General features: G+C 39.2%; 6 protein-coding genes and 1 pseudogene across 10 annotated transcripts; 3 read left to right on the top strand and 4 right to left on the bottom strand.

Annotated features, from left to right (window-relative positions):
• Positions 1–99: 99 nt before the first annotated feature.
• On the top strand, positions 100–1,343 carry AT1G18197 (GCK domain protein; the record flags this gene model as incomplete). Of its 2 annotated transcripts, none has more annotated exons than NM_001332337.1 (2): positions 100–774; positions 1,060–1,343. In NM_001332337.1, the coding sequence occupies exon 1, from the start codon at positions 263–265 to the stop codon at positions 581–583; it is 321 nt and encodes a 106-aa protein (NP_001321874.1). In that variant the 5' UTR covers positions 100–262. The 2 variants fall into 2 exon arrangements, with proteins under 2 accessions (NP_001321874.1, NP_001321875.1); NM_001332338.1 differs by lacking the exon at positions 1,060–1,343 and having other exon boundaries at positions 242–501; positions 613–778.
• A 423-nt stretch (positions 1,344–1,766) lies between these two features.
• AT1G18193 (uncharacterized protein) lies at positions 1,767–2,423 on the bottom strand (the record flags this gene model as incomplete). The annotated part of the gene is made up of 4 exons (NM_001332336.1): positions 1,767–1,995; positions 2,068–2,117; positions 2,212–2,279; positions 2,338–2,423. 4 exons carry the CDS (start codon positions 2,421–2,423, stop codon positions 1,867–1,869), a joined length of 333 nt encoding a protein of 110 aa, NP_001321876.1. The 3' UTR covers positions 1,767–1,866.
• Positions 2,424–2,554: 131 nt separating this feature from the next.
• On the top strand, positions 2,555–3,034 carry AT1G18191 (annotated as a pseudogene). Its single transcript has one exon.
• A 489-nt stretch (positions 3,035–3,523) lies between these two features.
• On the top strand, positions 3,524–7,174 carry GC2 (golgin Putative 2). The gene is made up of 10 exons (NM_101679.4): positions 3,524–3,753; positions 4,113–5,150; positions 5,265–5,375; positions 5,488–5,547; positions 5,773–5,830; positions 5,962–6,014; positions 6,121–6,213; positions 6,348–6,473; positions 6,563–6,610; positions 6,697–7,174. The coding sequence occupies exons 1-10, from the start codon at positions 3,700–3,702 to the stop codon at positions 7,060–7,062; spliced, it is 2,007 nt and encodes a 668-aa protein (NP_173257.2). The 5' UTR covers positions 3,524–3,699; the 3' UTR covers positions 7,063–7,174.
• AT1G18180 (3-oxo-5-alpha-steroid 4-dehydrogenase (DUF1295)) lies at positions 7,125–9,289 on the bottom strand (the record flags this gene model as incomplete). 2 transcript variants are annotated; one of them, NM_101678.3, is made up of 10 exons in its annotated part: positions 9,072–9,240; positions 8,903–8,972; positions 8,699–8,766; positions 8,562–8,623; positions 8,381–8,462; positions 8,031–8,264; positions 7,794–7,922; positions 7,645–7,706; positions 7,432–7,548; positions 7,125–7,330 (listed from the first exon to the last, which is right to left on the bottom strand). In NM_101678.3, exons 1-10 carry the CDS (start codon positions 9,120–9,122, stop codon positions 7,288–7,290), a joined length of 918 nt encoding a protein of 305 aa, NP_173256.2. In that variant the 5' UTR covers positions 9,123–9,240. The 2 variants fall into 2 exon arrangements, with proteins under 2 accessions (NP_173256.2, NP_001320322.1); NM_001332335.1 differs by having other exon boundaries at position 7,324; positions 9,072–9,289.
• Position 9,290: 1 nt separating this feature from the next.
• Positions 9,291–10,931, bottom strand: AT1G18170 (FKBP-like peptidyl-prolyl cis-trans isomerase family protein). The gene is made up of 3 exons (NM_101677.2): positions 10,403–10,931; positions 10,212–10,256; positions 9,291–9,884 (listed from the first exon to the last, which is right to left on the bottom strand). Exons 1-3 carry the CDS (start codon positions 10,732–10,734, stop codon positions 9,518–9,520), a joined length of 744 nt encoding a protein of 247 aa, NP_564048.1. The 5' UTR covers positions 10,735–10,931; the 3' UTR covers positions 9,291–9,517.
• Positions 10,932–10,944: 13 nt separating this feature from the next.
• Positions 10,945–16,406, bottom strand: AT1G18160 (Protein kinase superfamily protein). 2 transcript variants are annotated; one of them, NM_101676.4, is made up of 13 exons: positions 15,411–16,395; positions 14,814–15,254; positions 14,485–14,588; positions 12,997–14,132; positions 12,879–12,919; positions 12,704–12,772; positions 12,521–12,621; positions 12,252–12,330; positions 12,056–12,154; positions 11,917–11,985; positions 11,667–11,716; positions 11,398–11,574; positions 10,945–11,313 (listed from the first exon to the last, which is right to left on the bottom strand). In NM_101676.4, exons 1-13 carry the CDS (start codon positions 15,897–15,899, stop codon positions 11,190–11,192), a joined length of 2,979 nt encoding a protein of 992 aa, NP_173254.2. In that variant the 5' UTR covers positions 15,900–16,395; the 3' UTR covers positions 10,945–11,189. The 2 variants fall into 2 exon arrangements, with proteins under 2 accessions (NP_173254.2, NP_001320886.1); NM_001332334.1 differs by having other exon boundaries at positions 10,969–11,574; positions 15,411–16,406.
• Between the last annotated feature and the right edge of the window lie 591 nt (positions 16,407–16,997).

Raw genomic sequence — 16,997 nt, 5'->3', positions numbered from 1 at the left:
AATTGCCAAAATATATCCGCGAATCACGGGCAAATTATCTAGTTTAAAAAAAAAAGAAAAGAAAACAATTATCTAGTTTTATACTAATCTCTTGGAATATCAAGATTTTCCCATAGAAGCCAAATCGATCAAAGCCCTAGCATATATTTCCCCTGTTTTCTTCGATATATACTTGTCTTTTTTTAACCTCCCTAATCGTCTCCACTCTGAAATTTATTGACAGGCTGAATCGCCGATTTCTATAAGATCCGGTTTCACGGCTATGGGGATCATCGCGTCATCCACGATTTTTAAATCGGGGGATTCGAAGTCCAGTTCTTCATACTACCAACTCCCGGCGGAGAGACGGAGAGCTCATGAAGAAGCGATAGTGAATGCTACTATAGATCTGATAGCCAGGGAGCTCGACGCCTTATTCCCTCCGAAACTCGGAGATACGTCGTCAGCTGATCCACCAAATGAAATTGACCCAACAAAGAGGGATGAGGAAACAGAATTGCGGTTTTGCGAGTTTATGAATGAGGGTGCTTGCAAAGAATCATTTACAGCTTTGAAAAATTGCGTTGATGAAGCTCAAAAATAAACTGATGAGTGTCATAAACTCTGGCCTAGGCTGATCAAGTGTATGCATGCTCACTCTGACTACTATCAGCCGATTCTGGATCTTAAGAAAGCTTCTGAAGATCTGCTGTTGAAGGATATCTTAGCCTTTGCCGTATCGGAAGGGGTCTTATCCGAAGAGGAGGCTGCGACTGAGCAAGCTAATGGATTTTGGTAATTATTCTTGGATTTGGGTATAAATTTTTCTTCGGAGCAGAAAAGGTTACGTTATAATTAGTTAGATTACTAACTTATAAGATTGGTCGCAATTTCTTCCCTAGTTGATCTGCCAATTTGTGCTTAATTAGGGAATGATTCCTAAGATACAAGCTGAACTTAAAGTTTACATCTTTGTTGTTGCACATTTGCTTAAGATACACTAACATTTCTTTTCCCATTTCGGTTTGATAAACAACAAGGTTCTGCTTGATTGATATATGTCGTGTTTCTCATTTGTAGGGGGCAGGGATGAAACATGATACAACTTCACGTCTGTTATCAGCCTCCATAGATAGCCCATATCATTCTTTGCTTACCTTGTTAATCATGAAGTTTCTGTGCTTTTAAAGGCCACTATTCTCTCTGTATAAATATTGAGTCCCCTTTTATGTGGTCAAATGTTATAATATTTAATTTGCTTGTTGCGCAAGCAAGCTCAATTTCATCAGTACAGAGAAACAATCAAGAAAGTATTTGGTTTACTGAAGCCGTGATATCACTTTCTTCAATATGAGCAATAAAAGGCATGCAAAGTTATTTTTTGGGTTTGTAAAGGCTCTAATGCCATTTTAAGAAAAATTGACAAACAACGTTTAATAATTTGTTTTGATAAAATATTGTTGGTCTAGACTTGTATTTTAGTTTTCATTTAGTTTCTAGAAAAGTAGATGTGATTTAGGCATCATCGCCACAGCAGTGAGTGCTACCAAATTTCCAAAAAAAAACACCGATAATTAAAAAAAGAGTGCTACTACTAAAACAATCACGCCGCGTAAAAGGAGCGTGTCCCGGTCGCGTTGGTCGCGTTGAGACACATTTTTTATTTTTTTTATTTTTATTTTTTTTTAAACGGCCTTTTATTAATTATAGAACCTACAAAATTGGGTTGGGCTTTGGTTTACAAAGAAAACCAGAGACAAAGGAAAAACGAAAAAATTTGTCGGGACCGGAAAAGAGGATCTTGCCCTAGTGACACCGTGACGCAGAGAAGCCGACCATTAGCACCGACGGATGCGAGAACCACAGCTTTGCAGCAGATCGAAGTATCTAGTAAACAGAGAGGAAGCATCCGACTTCCGCTACTATTCCTTTTCCCGCGACCAACCGTTTCCACCACAAATCTCTCGGCATGGTCAACCCTCCGACATCACGGCACGTCGTTGTCAGCTCCCGTACCTAGCAAGCCGACAATCAAACATAACCCCTCTTTCCCAATCCAACGAATCTCCGATTTACCGAACAAAAAACCTTCAACCGGCCAAGAGGAAGCAAGTCACGGTGGTGTTTGAGGCCCAAGGCTCAAGCGAAACACCCAAACACACTGAATCCGCGACAGCCAACAAATCTAGGAAGATCCACCGTTAACCTCCATGGCGAATTGGCACTACCCACCTTCTCTCGATCGACTTCCGCCGTAGTTGCAGAGGCCGACACGACGGCTGAGCCACGAGAAGAAATCGCTACACCAACCGGCGTCCACAACCGAAGGGAATCGTAGCAACTCTCTACTTCCAACACATCGGATCCACAACTACATCGAAGGAGAGAAAAACCACACCACTGCCAACGGAGAAGGCATCTTGTTCACCCCTCGGACTTTTCATCGTTGAGACACATTTCTTTCTTAATCACTCAGTCACGTAGCTCCTCGGACTTTTCTTTTCTTTAAATGCATTATACATTTAGAATTGTGAAATTCTTTAATAGTTTATGCCATTTTACTTATCTTAAATAATAAATTAATACTGTTGTATTTTTGCATGGGAGGAAATAAGATTTAGAGCAATAACGAGTTACGAGTTCATTTTACTGTGGAGCCCTTAGGCCATCTCCAATTCTCCATCCCACATCATAAGAGAGGGTCTTCCCACAAATAAAATTGAAGACGAAGAGTTTAAGACTCTATCAGATCAGAAGGTCTCTATTTTCTCGAAACGTCGGCTTTAGAGAACCAAAACGTCGAGGAAGCGTTTCTAAGCATGATCGGACGGATACATGAGGTTTTGACTCAGAAGATCTTTAGAATCAACGGTGACGGTAATAATGAAAGGAACGATGCAGTCATTCCCGCCGGCAAAGAGATTGTGAATATTCATGAAGTTACCGCACTCGACCGTTGAGTACTTCTTTGTCCACTTGTTGCTACAAGTAAATAATTTGATGATCATCTATTTTTTTATATTTTGAATTCTGCGATGATGTAATTTTGTAACTGTTGGCTTTTCTGGATTTGTCTTATATGTTCCTGCTCATATATTTCTTGTGCCCTACGATAAATTTTAAAAATAAATAATCACAAGTGGTATTTTTAAAATTTCTTGTAGGGCTCTTTTGCATATATAATTTTGTATATATCATTTTTCCTGTCTCTTTTATATATAAAAAAACGCCAAAAAAAAAATTATGCTTCCTTTATATATACAAAAAAAAAATTACCCAAATATAAGGCTATCGTACTATTTATCCTTATATTTAAGTCGGCACTGCATTTACTTACAAAAATCACAAATGGTAAACTATAAAGTGTTTTAATCCACGGGATTGGCTCATTTGAGTTCTAGTTTATATCGGTTGAAAAAAAAAAGTGTTTTAATCCAAGTTTTTGGTTTTGGTTTGGATTATTGAATATGTAATGAACCAAAGACAAATGAATATGTAAACCGAAAAATAAAACCGGATTCGGCTGAGTTAGTTGTGGAGTCTCTTTCGGCGTTTGCTAAATAAACTACGACACCAACACGTCACTGTAACAATTGATTCATCTTCGTCTTCTTCGTTTTTTTCTGATGCGAGTGCAATTCAGAAATCACTCTGGGTGATAAAAAACGGTGTCGTATGGTTCTTTAGTCTCATCACTTTCCTAAAGAGCAGTGAAGCAAAATGGCGAATTGGATCTCGTCGAAGCTCAAAGCCGCCGAAACAATTCTTCAACAGGTAAGAGAGATGTCGAATCTCATTTTTGTTTGCATCGAAAACGGATGAAAAATACTGGATTTGGAATTCGCTGGGCTCTAGCTTAATTTCGACCTCCATGGTTTGCTTTGGGACTCTTAATTCCTCCGTTGATCACCGGATTGGTGTCTTAGTTTCCGGGAAATTGATGTGATGTGATTCAAGCTTGGACTAATCTAAATCATTTGGCAATGTTATTGTTACACCATCTGGGTCATTGCATTGCACTGATTTCTGCTTATACTAACTATTTCAGAGTCTTGTGTTCTTGTCGAATTTGTAGTTGAGCTCGTACCACAAAATTTGTGCTAATTGGGGATTATGTAAACTTTGCTTTTCAGCTTGATCAGCAGGCAGCAGATTCTCTTCGGAAAGATGAGAAGTCAGAGACCCATGACGAGGTGTTTGAGACCTCTCCAAAATCTGGAAGTAGTCCTGTTTCTTTGAAAGATCAGTTGAGGAAGAAGACATATGAAGGTAGTGACTCTGGTAGTGGATCTCAGAGAAACTCAACAGAGCAAAAGCCTAGCTACTTAAGTAGCAGCAAAAAAGTACGCAAACCAGATCAATCACACGAAAGGACAAGTGCACCGTCACAAAGTTTGACACAAGATAATACTAAACTCACTGACAATGATTGGACAGAACTTCTGAGTACTCCAAATCAGAGGACCAGCACTTCTACGTCTCGTAGTCCTGGTGGAACATCTGCGATTCGGGGATTGAAGAAGGATGGAAAAAGACATGGGAATTTGGGGAAAAATCCTTTGGTATCTGATGGAAAGAAGAGTAGTAGTAGTAATGTGGTTAATTCCAGAGGGAGGCCACAAAAACAGACGAATAAGGAACCAAGCGACAAGGAAGTGTCTAGCCCTTCTGATGCTGACATGAAAAATAGGAATGCTCCTCGGGATATATTTGTGAACTCAACTCATAAAGAGAGTGAGAAGGATGTCAGTGGTAAGACACCTCCCCTGGATGACTCCAGAAGATCGGCTAATGAGACTCTCCCTAGGGAAACATCACCAAGTGTAGGAAAAAGGGATGGTCGTGAGTCCAGAAGAAGTTCTGTATGGGGAAAGCAGGTGAGGGAAGAAGTCTCACAGAGCAATGTTTCTGATGGTCTAACGAGGAAGGAATCTTCCTTGTCAAGTGATGAATCTGAATCCGATTATGAGTCTGATTCGAGCACTGACTCTGAGAGAGAGCGTCAGAGGGAGGAGCGTAGGAGGAGAAGAGAGAGAGTTTTTGCTGAAAAAGTTGCAACAAAAGCTGTAGCGGTCATCAAAGAGCGAGAGAATATGGTAGCAAGACTTGAGGGTGAGAAATTGAGTTTAGAGAAAATAGTCGAAGAACGAGCTAAACAACAAGCACAAGAGGTAGCAATATGTCCAAGTTGTAGAAGCTGTTGCAAACACCTATTATATCATTTTATATATGTATTACTCAAGCTAGATGAACTATATAATCTGGGTTTGTCCTCATTCCTTTAGGCTGCGGAGTTGCAAACAAACATGATGGAAACACTGGAAGCTGCTGACCTTGAAAAGCAGAAACATAACAATACAAGAATGGAAGTTCTCACACGCTTGGCCGGATTAGAGGTATTAACCGTTTAATTTGTTTGCCGACAGTTCAAATTGCTCTTATTATTACCTTACATTGGAGCAAGATGATATGATTTTTTGATGTAAACATAAAAATTGAATGTTTTAGGCTGAAAACGCTGAACTTACAAGATCACTTGCCGCTGGGCAGAAGAAACTTGAGACTCAGGTATAAAGATCACATAATCTATTTATTTTGTTTCTTGGTTTGTTTAAATTAGCTGGAAATAATGAAGGTAAAAGTTAATGACCATTGTTCTTACTGAAAGATGTAGATCTTCTGAGTCTAAGGATGTTTTGATCAATACCTAATTAATGTTGCTGAGTCAAGGTTTTAGAACCAACTTCTATATCTGCATTTGCGTACTAATTTCTATCTTTCTGATGTGACCAGATAGATCAAGTAGCAGTACTCAAACAACAAGTTGAGCTTAAAGAGTCTACTCTGGAAGGTATAGGTTCCTTCTTTGAGAAATTATACAGAGCTTAAAAACATTAATTCAAATGACTTTTTTTACTGCAAATAGTCATTTGGGGATAATCACTTCTCTATTTTGCTGAAGAAGTTGTCTTCATCATGTAGAACTGAAGCGAAATACTTTTAATATTGGGGGAAGGGGAACAACTTTAAAACAGGTGACTTGGGTCTTCTTTTCTTTCTGTTTCTTTTTCTTCAATCTCAATGTGGAAATCTTTGTCTATTTGGTCTGAGAATCATGCTGCTGATATGTGGGCTGTATAGTTAGATACTTCTAGAGGAGACAAATTCGAACACCAGATGCTTGAAGCAGAGATTTCTTTGCTGACTGATAAAATCGGGCGGTTACAAGATAAGGTTAGCTAACATAGTTGTCTGGTTGAATTATGCTTCAGGTTCCCTTATGGAATGATTGTTCCTATCTGGTTGACTTATGCTATTGTCTTTTCTTCAAGATTCCATTTTTTGTTTGATTCCTTGTGAAATTTCAGGCAACTAAACTGGAAGCAGACATAGAAATGATGAGAAAGGAACTCGAAGAACCAACTGAAGTGGAAATTGAACTGAAACGAAGACTGAACCAGCTAACTGACCATCTTATTCAAAAACAATCCCAGGTAGATCAACACTTGCGATAGAGACATTTAGACATCTAAACGATATGGTTGCTAGAATAAGTTCCGAATTTTCTTGCCAAATTTACCAGGTCGAGGCGCTTTCCTCAGAGAAAGCAACCATATTGTTTAGAATCGAGGTACGTTGATGGATCCCACCAACCTGCTCCCAAAACAAAAATATGTTCTTCACATACACACAATCCAATTTTGATTTATTTGCCAGGCCGTGTCAAGGCTTATAGAAGAAAACAAAGGTATGTCTGCAACTGAAGCCTCATCCCAAGATCTTGAAGCAGGAGATTGGGAACTCTCGGGATCAAAGTTTAAACCAGCTTTCCAAGATAAAATCCGGTCAGGCAAGAAACATTTGGGATGGCTTGTGATGCAACTAAACGCTATATTCATCTCGGGAACCGTCTTCTTGCGTAGAAACCCGACTGCCAAGATATGGGCTGTGGTCTATCTGGTTTGCCTTCATCTATGGGTATTATACATCCTACTCTCTCATTCCGATGCTTCTTCTTCAGGTGAACTTAGATCAGGTGCAGTGATTTCCTTAGAGAACTTCAGTAACAGTTCACTTCAATAGCCTTTTCCTTAGAGAATGTTTCTTTTGATTCATATGTAATTTTCCTTCCAACATTTTTTTTGAAGCTTGGTTTGAATCTTATTGTATTCTCAATCAATGTAGCAATTATCTTTAACAAGTACCCAAAGACAAACAAGAATCTATACAAAAAGAGAGTTTGAATATTAAGGAAGAACTAGGAGACGGGTTTGCAAAATCAGTGACAATCTACTCTCTTTCTCTCTCTCAGTCAATGCTTCTCTGGCTCTTCTTCGAGTTTCGTCTATCCCTTGCACGTAGAAATAACTCATAAGTTATCGTAACAAAAACATTGTGCGATTTACAAAGAGATTGAAGCCAAATAAATGATGCATTATACAGAAGGCTCACCAAGCTGTAGTCTCTTGAGGAAGATTACGGCTGTACAATGGAAACTCAAAGAGAAAGACTGATTTGCACCATATTGGTAAGTACCCATACACTCCTCGCGGTAAGAGAATCAGAGGACTGTAAACCAATATCCAATTGACAAGAGGGAAACACTTAGCCCTTATTACACATCTCGAGGGCCAATAACGGTGTTCAAAGAGCTTTGTATCATACCTAGTTGTCTTCTTGTAGTGTCGATAAGCTCCCAAGTTACCATACTTTTTGTCCGCAGATTCCTGCATTTATACACAACAAGAATGTTGTTTCTGCTGTGTGATTTATAATATACAAGAGCGGAAACAGAGAGGAGAGATAGAGAGAACCTCGAGTAATGGTATGCCGCTAACGAAGAGAAGTAGCAAAGTGAGAAAGACTGGTCCAATTATGACAAGGTACTCGAGACCTTTAAGCACAGGCAATGAAGCCACATATAAGCCCCACCAGAGTAACATCTGAATTCATAATCACGCCCATCAATTTGTTTTCTTTGGGAGCTTCTTCTAGTTCATACAACAAACCCAATATGTATATCGACAAAAGTTTCTCGTAGCGATACTAACCTCACCAAAGTAGTTTGGATGGCGTGAATACTTCCATACACCAACATCACACCATTTTCCTTTGTTTTCTGGACACTTCTTGAACGAAAGCTTTTGTTGATCAGCTGTAGCTTCAATCAAGAACCCTGCAACCCACATTGTCCAACCGATAACATCTGCGGGCTGAAACAATCTTCCACCGTTGCTTGCATTAACAAAGGTAACAGGTAAACTAACAGTCCAAACCCACACGGCCTGATAGGGAAAAAAAGAACAAGAACCCACATGGTGTTAGATCACAAGAATCCAACTTAGCTGAGCTACTTCCTTCTCTCTCTTCTAAAGATGAAAATATAAAGTTTGTAGCTAACCTGAAAAATCCAAAAGACTACTAGTTTCCCAATATTTTCACGCATGTCATCAAAGCGTCGATCTTCACCCCATTGCAAGATCCTACTCAAAGTTAGGATGCAAAAAATACATCAGACATGACCAGAAAATCATTAACTTTTGCAAATGCATATCGATTTGAAGCGGTGTCATGGTGCAAACCTCATAAGGAGGAACAGTCCCAGACGAAGTCCCCATACGACTACTAGCACAGTCAAGACTATCTGGGAGGTTAAAGAGCTGAGTCAATTATACAGAATCACACAGAGAAACTCATTGAGAGAGAGAGATCTTATTACCTGACGATAATGCCATGTCCCTTTGAGAAGCAGAGTCAATACAGCAAGTATCACGAAATTTGTACTTCCTGCCAACATTTTTAGTCACATGCATGTTAGCAGAAATGAAAAGTCTATAACATTTGTGATCGCAATCGAAAGAAGAATAACGAATCACTCAAAAGGATTAACATTAGCATTTCCAAATTAGATAGATCAACGTACCGGCAAAGTCAGTAACTTGATCAAATTTGAAAAGAGCTGTGATTACGAAGAATATGAATTGATAACCCACCTACACACACAAAAAAAAACGCTAAATCAGAAAAGACCCAACTCGTGATTTTTCGAGAAACACAAAACGAAACGATTGCACCAGAAAAGACAGACTTACGGTGACAATGGCGGTGATGGCTAGGTAATGGGAATCGATTACTTTCACCATTCTCTCCGGCCAATCAATTCTCTCTACAGCAACCAACAATTCGCTTCCGCCGGAAAAAAAGAATAAACAATGTTAATTGACAAGTGTCGTGATCCTTTCCTCGTTCACAGAGAGATCCAGCGAATAAAATAATTATCTTCGCAATTTTGGCTAAGACTTCATCAAAGTCGTAAATAGTAAATACAGTACGTATAACCACAGAAATACATTTACGTAATTTTATATCTATTTAAATAAATAAATAAATCAAACCGAAGATTTTGATCCGGTTTATCTCGGTTCAATCACATCGACCCCAAAAGAAACAAAAATTTACACTTTGTTTTCCACTCATACTTATACAACCAAATATTTGAAGGATTTGGGAATGAAACCAAAGCTGTACGTACAACAACTCAAGCTGGTGCAATTGAGACTCTATCAATCTCAACTATATATTCCAACGAAGCATTAGGAGGAATCTGCAAACCCGATTCCAATTCAGCACCGTCTACACCAAATCCTAACGATGGTGGAACAATCACTCTGCGTTTACCTCCAGCCTTCATGGACCTTAGTACATAATCTATGCCTTCACATAATCCTTTGCTATATGGTTTTGAACCCACCACAAGTGCCAATGGCTTCATCTTCTTCTTGTCTTTGGTTCCAAATGTATCCACGAATACTTGTCCGGTTCCTTGCACTTGCCCCTTTAGATCAATCACTACCAAGTCTCCTGCTCTTGGTGTTGCTCCTCCTCCAACCCGTTGATCATAGTACCTGCACGGTCCGATTCCATGCATCAGTTACTGATGCAAGAGCTGTCTGTTTTGTTATCAATGTCGGATATTCTTTCTTCAGTACATCATAGGAAAGGAGACACATTGCTACATCAATAGTTTCAATGGCTTAATAAGCTCATATACTAAAAATGGCCACAGAGAAAACATACGTGGTAATTAACTAATTATTATGGATGAAGCAGGCTCATATCTCATTTTTCAGTAACAGAGCTTTGTTTAAAGAACTAGTAAGCAGGTAATTAAACTTTATCCACGGATGAAATCATTCAACATTTGTGCTCTAGTGTTAATGGGGAAATTGTACCTTATGCCGTTGGGCAACACAATCTCTTTCTCTTCTTCTACATCTCTGCAAACCCAACAAAATAATCAACTCTAGTCTTCAGATAACTTATGATTATGAAATCCAAAAACTATTTCTTTGTAATCGCCTATTCGGTATTGAAAGTTCTTCAAAAATGCGAAATTTTGTAACGACATGTGAAATATTAAAACCTGGTGTTAGCTACTTCCTGAGAAACCTCAATCCGAGTCTTGATCTGCTCGGAGATTACACCGAAAGCCAGAAAGCCCGCCCAGGCAAGACCCGCGCCGATTCCAAACCGCCGGGTCAAGGAAGAAGCGACCCAATCCGTCGTCTCAACGTTCTTCTTCCTCTTCTGTTGCGATGCCAGCGGTTGAGGCGGAGGCGGAGGAGGAGGAGGAGAAGAAGACTCAGGCTCCGGCGGATTGGAAGAAGAGGCGTAACACTGGTGGTACGATGCCGTTTTGGTGAATGGCTTCGAGAGTGAGAGGAAAGGAGCCGTAGCAGTGAACAGATTCGCCATTTTCAGGCTCTAATTATTATTTTTGGTTCCTTTTTAAACGCTATCCTGATCGAGTGATGATCATGTTTCAAGAAAGAAGGCGAACGAATTTATTCGATTTACAGTATTTGGTTATTGTTAGTAACGAAATAATCATAATTAACAGAAATGATAAACTCGCGCCAAGATAAAATAGATAAACAGTGAATTAGTTATTGAGGGTATATGAACAATTTACTTTGAATTTCGTATATAAGAGATATGAAATTTCAATTCTCAATGATTTTTTTACCATTGACAAAATAACTTCTTTTTTCTTTTTTTCTTTGTTTGTTTTGTTTTGCATTCATCTTTTTTTACAATTTGTAAACAAAACATGGTGAATACACATGGACAGCACACCACAGAACATTAATATGTAAAGAATGATCCCCACCTTCATCATCATTTAGTCATCTTCTTCATCAAGCATGATGTTATTGTTCCTGCTCATCAGTGGTCAATGCAGAAGAACTGGGAACTGCTGCTCTCTGGATAGGTTTCTGTAGCTGCTTTAAAGAATCCATGATCTCTCCAAAACTTGGTCTTAACCTTGGATCCCTACCAAATAACCGCACCTAATTCATGAACAAAACAATAGAGCTAGATTCATCATACAACAATTAAGTGACTTTTCAAACTTACGTCTGCCAACATTTCCTGATGATATCTGCAATTCCAGGATCCACAAATTCAGGGATATCAAGTCGTCGATGTTGAAAACCAACCGCGCCAACCACTTGCATTGGGTTCATTTTTCCCCATGGTTGCTGTAACGTAAAGAGTTCCCAGAGAATGACCCCGTAGCTGTACACATCACACCTGTTTTCACATTATGTACCTCGTTCTTAAAAGGGAACGTTACATGGGAAAATATAATACGATAAAACTATTTTTCTTTAGAAAAACCATACTTCTCATCTGCGGGTTCGTTTCTAAGCACTTCTGGAGCCATCCATTCAGCCTGAAATGAGCAAACACAAAATCAAGTCTCATGCTTAGATCAATCAACTGGAAAGTAAGATATGAGGTAGTTTCTGATGATAATTGACGGTGTAATTATGATGAAATTACGAGAGGAAAGTAAATCTGGAATCTACAGGATTGTTTTAGTTGACATTAACTGTCCTAGTGGAGAACAGTGAATTTCTTCTAGTAGCTTACCGTGCCTGCTGTTGACTTTGAAGAGAGGTATGTGCTTACTTTCATTCTAGACAACCCAAAATCGCACACCTGAGAAATATGTAAGCCATTAGAGATATCATAGGAGAGAAAATGAAATCCGAGTGGAAGAATTACTGACCTTGACAACCCAATTTTTGTCAACTAGAAGGTTTGGAGATTTAAGATCACGATGGACAATTACCGGATTACAGCTGTGTAAATAATTCATTCCACGAGCCTACAACGGTTGAATTTTTTTTTGTAAGAAACAATCTAGAAGATACAAATACGTAGTAGAGGTAAAGAAGGAGCGAAAGAGAAAAGAGTAATAGTACAGCATCAAGAGCCATCCTCAGACGCTTTCGCTCATCTAATTGGTTATTAGGCCTGTGAATTAACCTATACAAGCTACCTCTGCGCAAGCAAAAAAAAAAAGGTTAATAAACACAGAAATGAGACTGACGAGTCTGAGCTCTGCTCACTAATGGATGGAACATAAAGCGTTTAGCGTGAAAATCATATAATGGATGGTAGTTATCATCAAAGATATGCAAATCATATAGAGCGTCAAAACAATTAAATCATGAAAAGGATCATAGCATACCGAGGAAGAAATTCTGTAACAATTGAGAGATTTGGTGGGCGGGTTACAGCTCCCATGAAGAGAACAATATTAGGGTGTCTGAGCCTTCTCATCATCCGGACCTTGCATCAAATTGAAATGAGATGTTACGAATTGTGAAACTTGAAAGGGTACAAGAATTTCCAGAGAATGAAAGGCTTATACCTCACTTCTGAATTCCTCCAGTGCCTCTCCAGTAATATCTTGGTCAATGAACTTCTTGACAGCCACTGCCTACCAAATCAAGAGTTTCATTGATATTGAAAATAATAACCAAATTTACATTGTTTCTCTTGTCGTCAGCTAATTAGTAAAAGCTAAAGAAATATGAGATACTCACAGTTCCATGCCAATCTCCCCTATATACCTCTCCGTATGATCCTGCATCAAAAGACATAAATATAAAGTACTTACTGTTGTGGCACTAGTTACACTAAAGCATATAGTAGAGCATATACCCAGTCCGATACGCTCAGCCACAGTAATTTCCTCCCACAAAATCTCGCATTCAGCTACATCATCAATTGCAGCATCAGATTTTGAACTTTCATTGCCAATAGATCTGTCGGATATTCGTTCTCCTCCTGAATCTACCCCATGAAGCCCACCAGAACCAGCATCCCCGTTGCTAAGTGAATCTAGTTCAAACTGCCTGCTCACTGCTGCAGCTGTCGCCATAACTGCAGCAGCAGCTGCAGCAGAAAGTTCTAAAGTGGAGGAATCCGAGTTTGCTGACTTGGCGGCAGCAACAACCATGGAAGACGCAACAACAGCCGCTGCAGCTACGGCAACAGGAACATTTCTGGGATAGTCAGTAGATGTTTCAGAATGTGAGGAATCAGAGTGACCATCAATATTGCAATGTTCAGACAAATGACCGAGTCCAGATCCTGAATGTTCACGTAGGTCATGGGTAATTGCTTTAGATTGCGGTCTTGGAAGAGGAGGCAAAAACCTCACAGGGCCAAGGTTGCTCTGGTTTCTTCCTTGCTGGATTGTTCCAAAATCTTTCCCTTTCTCATCATTGGATTCAGCCACAGATTTGATTTCACCTGTTGCCTCCATTGACTCTGAATAGACTTCCGAAAATAAATTTCGAGGAGCTACAACTCCACTTTCAAGTAACACATCATGAAGCTTCTGAGCTAGTTGTGGATTCTCTTTGGCAGCATCAATCATATATTGTGAAACATCTTTGACTTTCATCCTGCGTCCAGCTGGAGAGCTAACACCTTCAGTCCACGAAGGTGATCTGGCATGAGTGAAAGAATGAGTAGGCTTGCTGGAAAGATGTTGAACAGGAGCCTTTTGACTTCCCACAGCTTCCCTAATATTTGGAATCATGAGATCCCCTCCACCTGCAGATTGGTTTTCCTCCCGGGAACCCTTGGTCCTAGAACGATGTTCCGCTGACCAAGATTCTGTGTGTTCTTCAATTGAGCTCTCGACCCCACTGCTGGAAGAAGCTACATGAGATGAATCAACATCTCTGGGACTGGCAGAGTAGACAGAATCATCAAAGTCCATTTGTAGTCCAGCTGCATCAGCGGGGATAAGCGTGCCTGGATCTCCCATGAGATCAACAATGTACTCCCTGAAATTCACATTTGGATTCGTTAAGGAAAATAATTTGCAACTGCAGACTGCAATAACAATAGAAAGAACCACTGTACAAAGCATGAAACATGCTTAATCGTACTTTCATTTCTAAAGAGTATTGTTGCTTAGACCAAAGAAAGTTACACTTTTATCAAGCCTCAGTATTTGCTCTAACCTTTTCAGAGATGTGAGTTAGCTATAAATAGCACACACACCCCAAGTCCATATGCACATAGTTTCATTTTTTACACGCACACATTTGGTGACAATATATATATATATTTTCTCTCCAAATGATAGAGAAATTGTTAAAATTACACAGCGATTGAATTTAATTTGAAAGTCACCTGCCATCATCAGTCTTAATGGAGTTCATTGCCACATCATCTGAACCGGTATATTGCTGTCCTTTGACTATTCGACAAGGAACGCCGACACTATCACACAAAACCTACAAAGTCTCATAAGAAAGAAGAAACAAAACACCACAAAGCGTTTAGAGGTGCCATACGCTTTGTATGTAATAAATATAGTCAGAGAAACAGGGGCAATTTTGAACACAATTTCAAACATTCACCAAACTGCAAGAAGCTTTAACAGTCATGCGATCACAAAAAATACCCCTCTTATGCTAATTTTCACAGAAAGCAAAAGTGAATGAGGGCATGGTACATACTTTGAATAACAAGGCACGATGACGAGCCAATCCAATAGTTAGAGAACCCAGGGGCAGAACCATGCTACGGAGGGTTGCTTTCAAGCTGTAGCTCAGACTCCACCAAGCTCTTAACGTGCTATCTGGATCCAAAACTGGTCCACCCATGTAATCAGCAACTAAAACTGCCAGTTGCCTTACCAATTCACTGTTCACAAACCCTGAAGAAGACGCTGACTTTGATTTTGCTGCAATATCAAGAGCCATTTGTTCAAGTCTCAACAGATTAGAATCTTTGCTGCTGTTCACTAGAACAGCATCCCAAGTTACACCATCTGACACAAGTGTCCCCTGAAGATCAACTAAGGGAGGTATTCTTTTTAAGGAAGATTCATTCATTACTCCACACAGGTCATAGAAACCATCCACAATCTTGTCATCATAGCCAAGACAGTTATAATTCTGCAAAATTCCAGATGATGTAAAATTGGTTAGAAGAGACAGAAAAGAGTTATAAACTTATAATCAACTTAACACATTTTGTTTCAAGCATAGTCTATTGTCGCTTAAGTGAATTGGAAATTTGTTTCTATGTCTAGCAATGAGTTAAAAACTCACCCAATATCTATATGCCATGAGTTCAGCTGGAGTATTCTCGGGAGCAGAAGGACGAGAACCTAAGCTGAACTGCTTCATAGCCTCAATCTGAGCAGCTTCAGGATCCTCCCTAGCACTTAACTCTAGAGCCAACTGTATCTGATATTCTTCTTCAACTTCTGGATCCTTGGAATTACTACTAGAACCCAAACCCTGCATCCCAGATTCCGACCCAACGGGACCACCATGTTCCATGGTAGTGTCATCCTCTTTGCTATTGGTGGCATTGGAAGAAGAAGGGCTTTTCCTGTGAGTAACAGAGCTTAACCAATTTGATAAACCCAAAAAGGGTTTGAATTCAGAGTTATCTTGAGACCTCAATGAATCAGAAGGAGATGGTTCTGCATCACTAGACTTATTGCTTCTGTTAGAGACTGAACCTTCACCATCGTCTCGTTGATTGGGCGTGATACGAAGCTTTTTGAGAAATTTCTTCATGTTCATCTTCATACTCCAAATGTTAGAGCAGCGAACATCGACCCGAAAACTCCTTCATCCCTCGAATACACAGAAAAACGAGAACTTTGTGCTAAAACCCTAATTCCTTGGTACCACGACCCGGAGATCTGGAACTCCGTCCAGATCAACGGCTCGTCAAAATCTAATAACTGCAGCAAAAGAATTCTCGAGAAAACCTTAAATCGGAATCCAAATCAAGTAGCAAGACTCTCAATGGAGATCAGATTTCGATTTCAAGAAAATACTTTTTTTTTTTATCTCCGGAGCTGATCAAAAACCCAATAAGAGAAAGTTTGGAGCTTTTTTCTCAGCAAGTAAGCGAAGCCTCTTCCTTCTCTTTGACTCTCTCCTGAATTGAGAAAGTCCACAAAGACGCCACTTTCTCTCTCTTAAAGTCCGACAAAAGAAAATCAACTAAAAAAAACTTACGTAAAACAGAGTAGAGTAGATAGATAGATACGAGTATAGTAGAGGATGAAGAGTGGATTTTTGAGCTGGAGAGAATTGAATTTTGTTTTGCTTTTTTTTGCTACTGTAATTAAAAAATTACTCTATTTTTTGTACAATCAGTCAAAGCTTAATGCAAATATAGAGCTATTTAAAAACTTACCAATTCATTTTTAATGCAAATATATCATGCAAAACCGTACATTTTGTTAAAAAAAATAAGAAATGATAAATCGCAGAATTGTTTACGATCGTGCTTTCCATATTCAATATTCCTTCGCGTATCTGGATTTGTTTGATATCATTTATTCAAATAAAATTTTGTCTTTTTGGCTGAAAAAATGCTTCGCTCACCACCTTATGCATTATCCTCCCATGACATATCACATATATCATCAAGCGTATTATTCACTAAAAAATGCTTAGATTACGCTACTGTCGGATTCATTTATGACCCAATAACTATGATGTGCTCGAACCGCAACAGACTCCTGGACCTGCTCAGCTCATGATGAAATATATGTTCATATCATCAACGCGACCGAACGAGCAAGGCGTTTTTACTCTCTCTTTTTTTGTGTCTCAGATTCATAATTAGACTTTTAATTCCGGTTTGTAATGTAACATCTAACATCTTCTTAA

Source organism: Arabidopsis thaliana (assembly GCF_000001735.4).
Source record: "Arabidopsis thaliana chromosome 1 sequence".
Taxonomy (NCBI): Eukaryota; Viridiplantae; Streptophyta; class Magnoliopsida; order Brassicales; family Brassicaceae; genus Arabidopsis; species Arabidopsis thaliana.
Note: the sequence above shows the minus strand (reverse complement) of the source record. Positions and strands in the feature narration are given on the sequence as shown.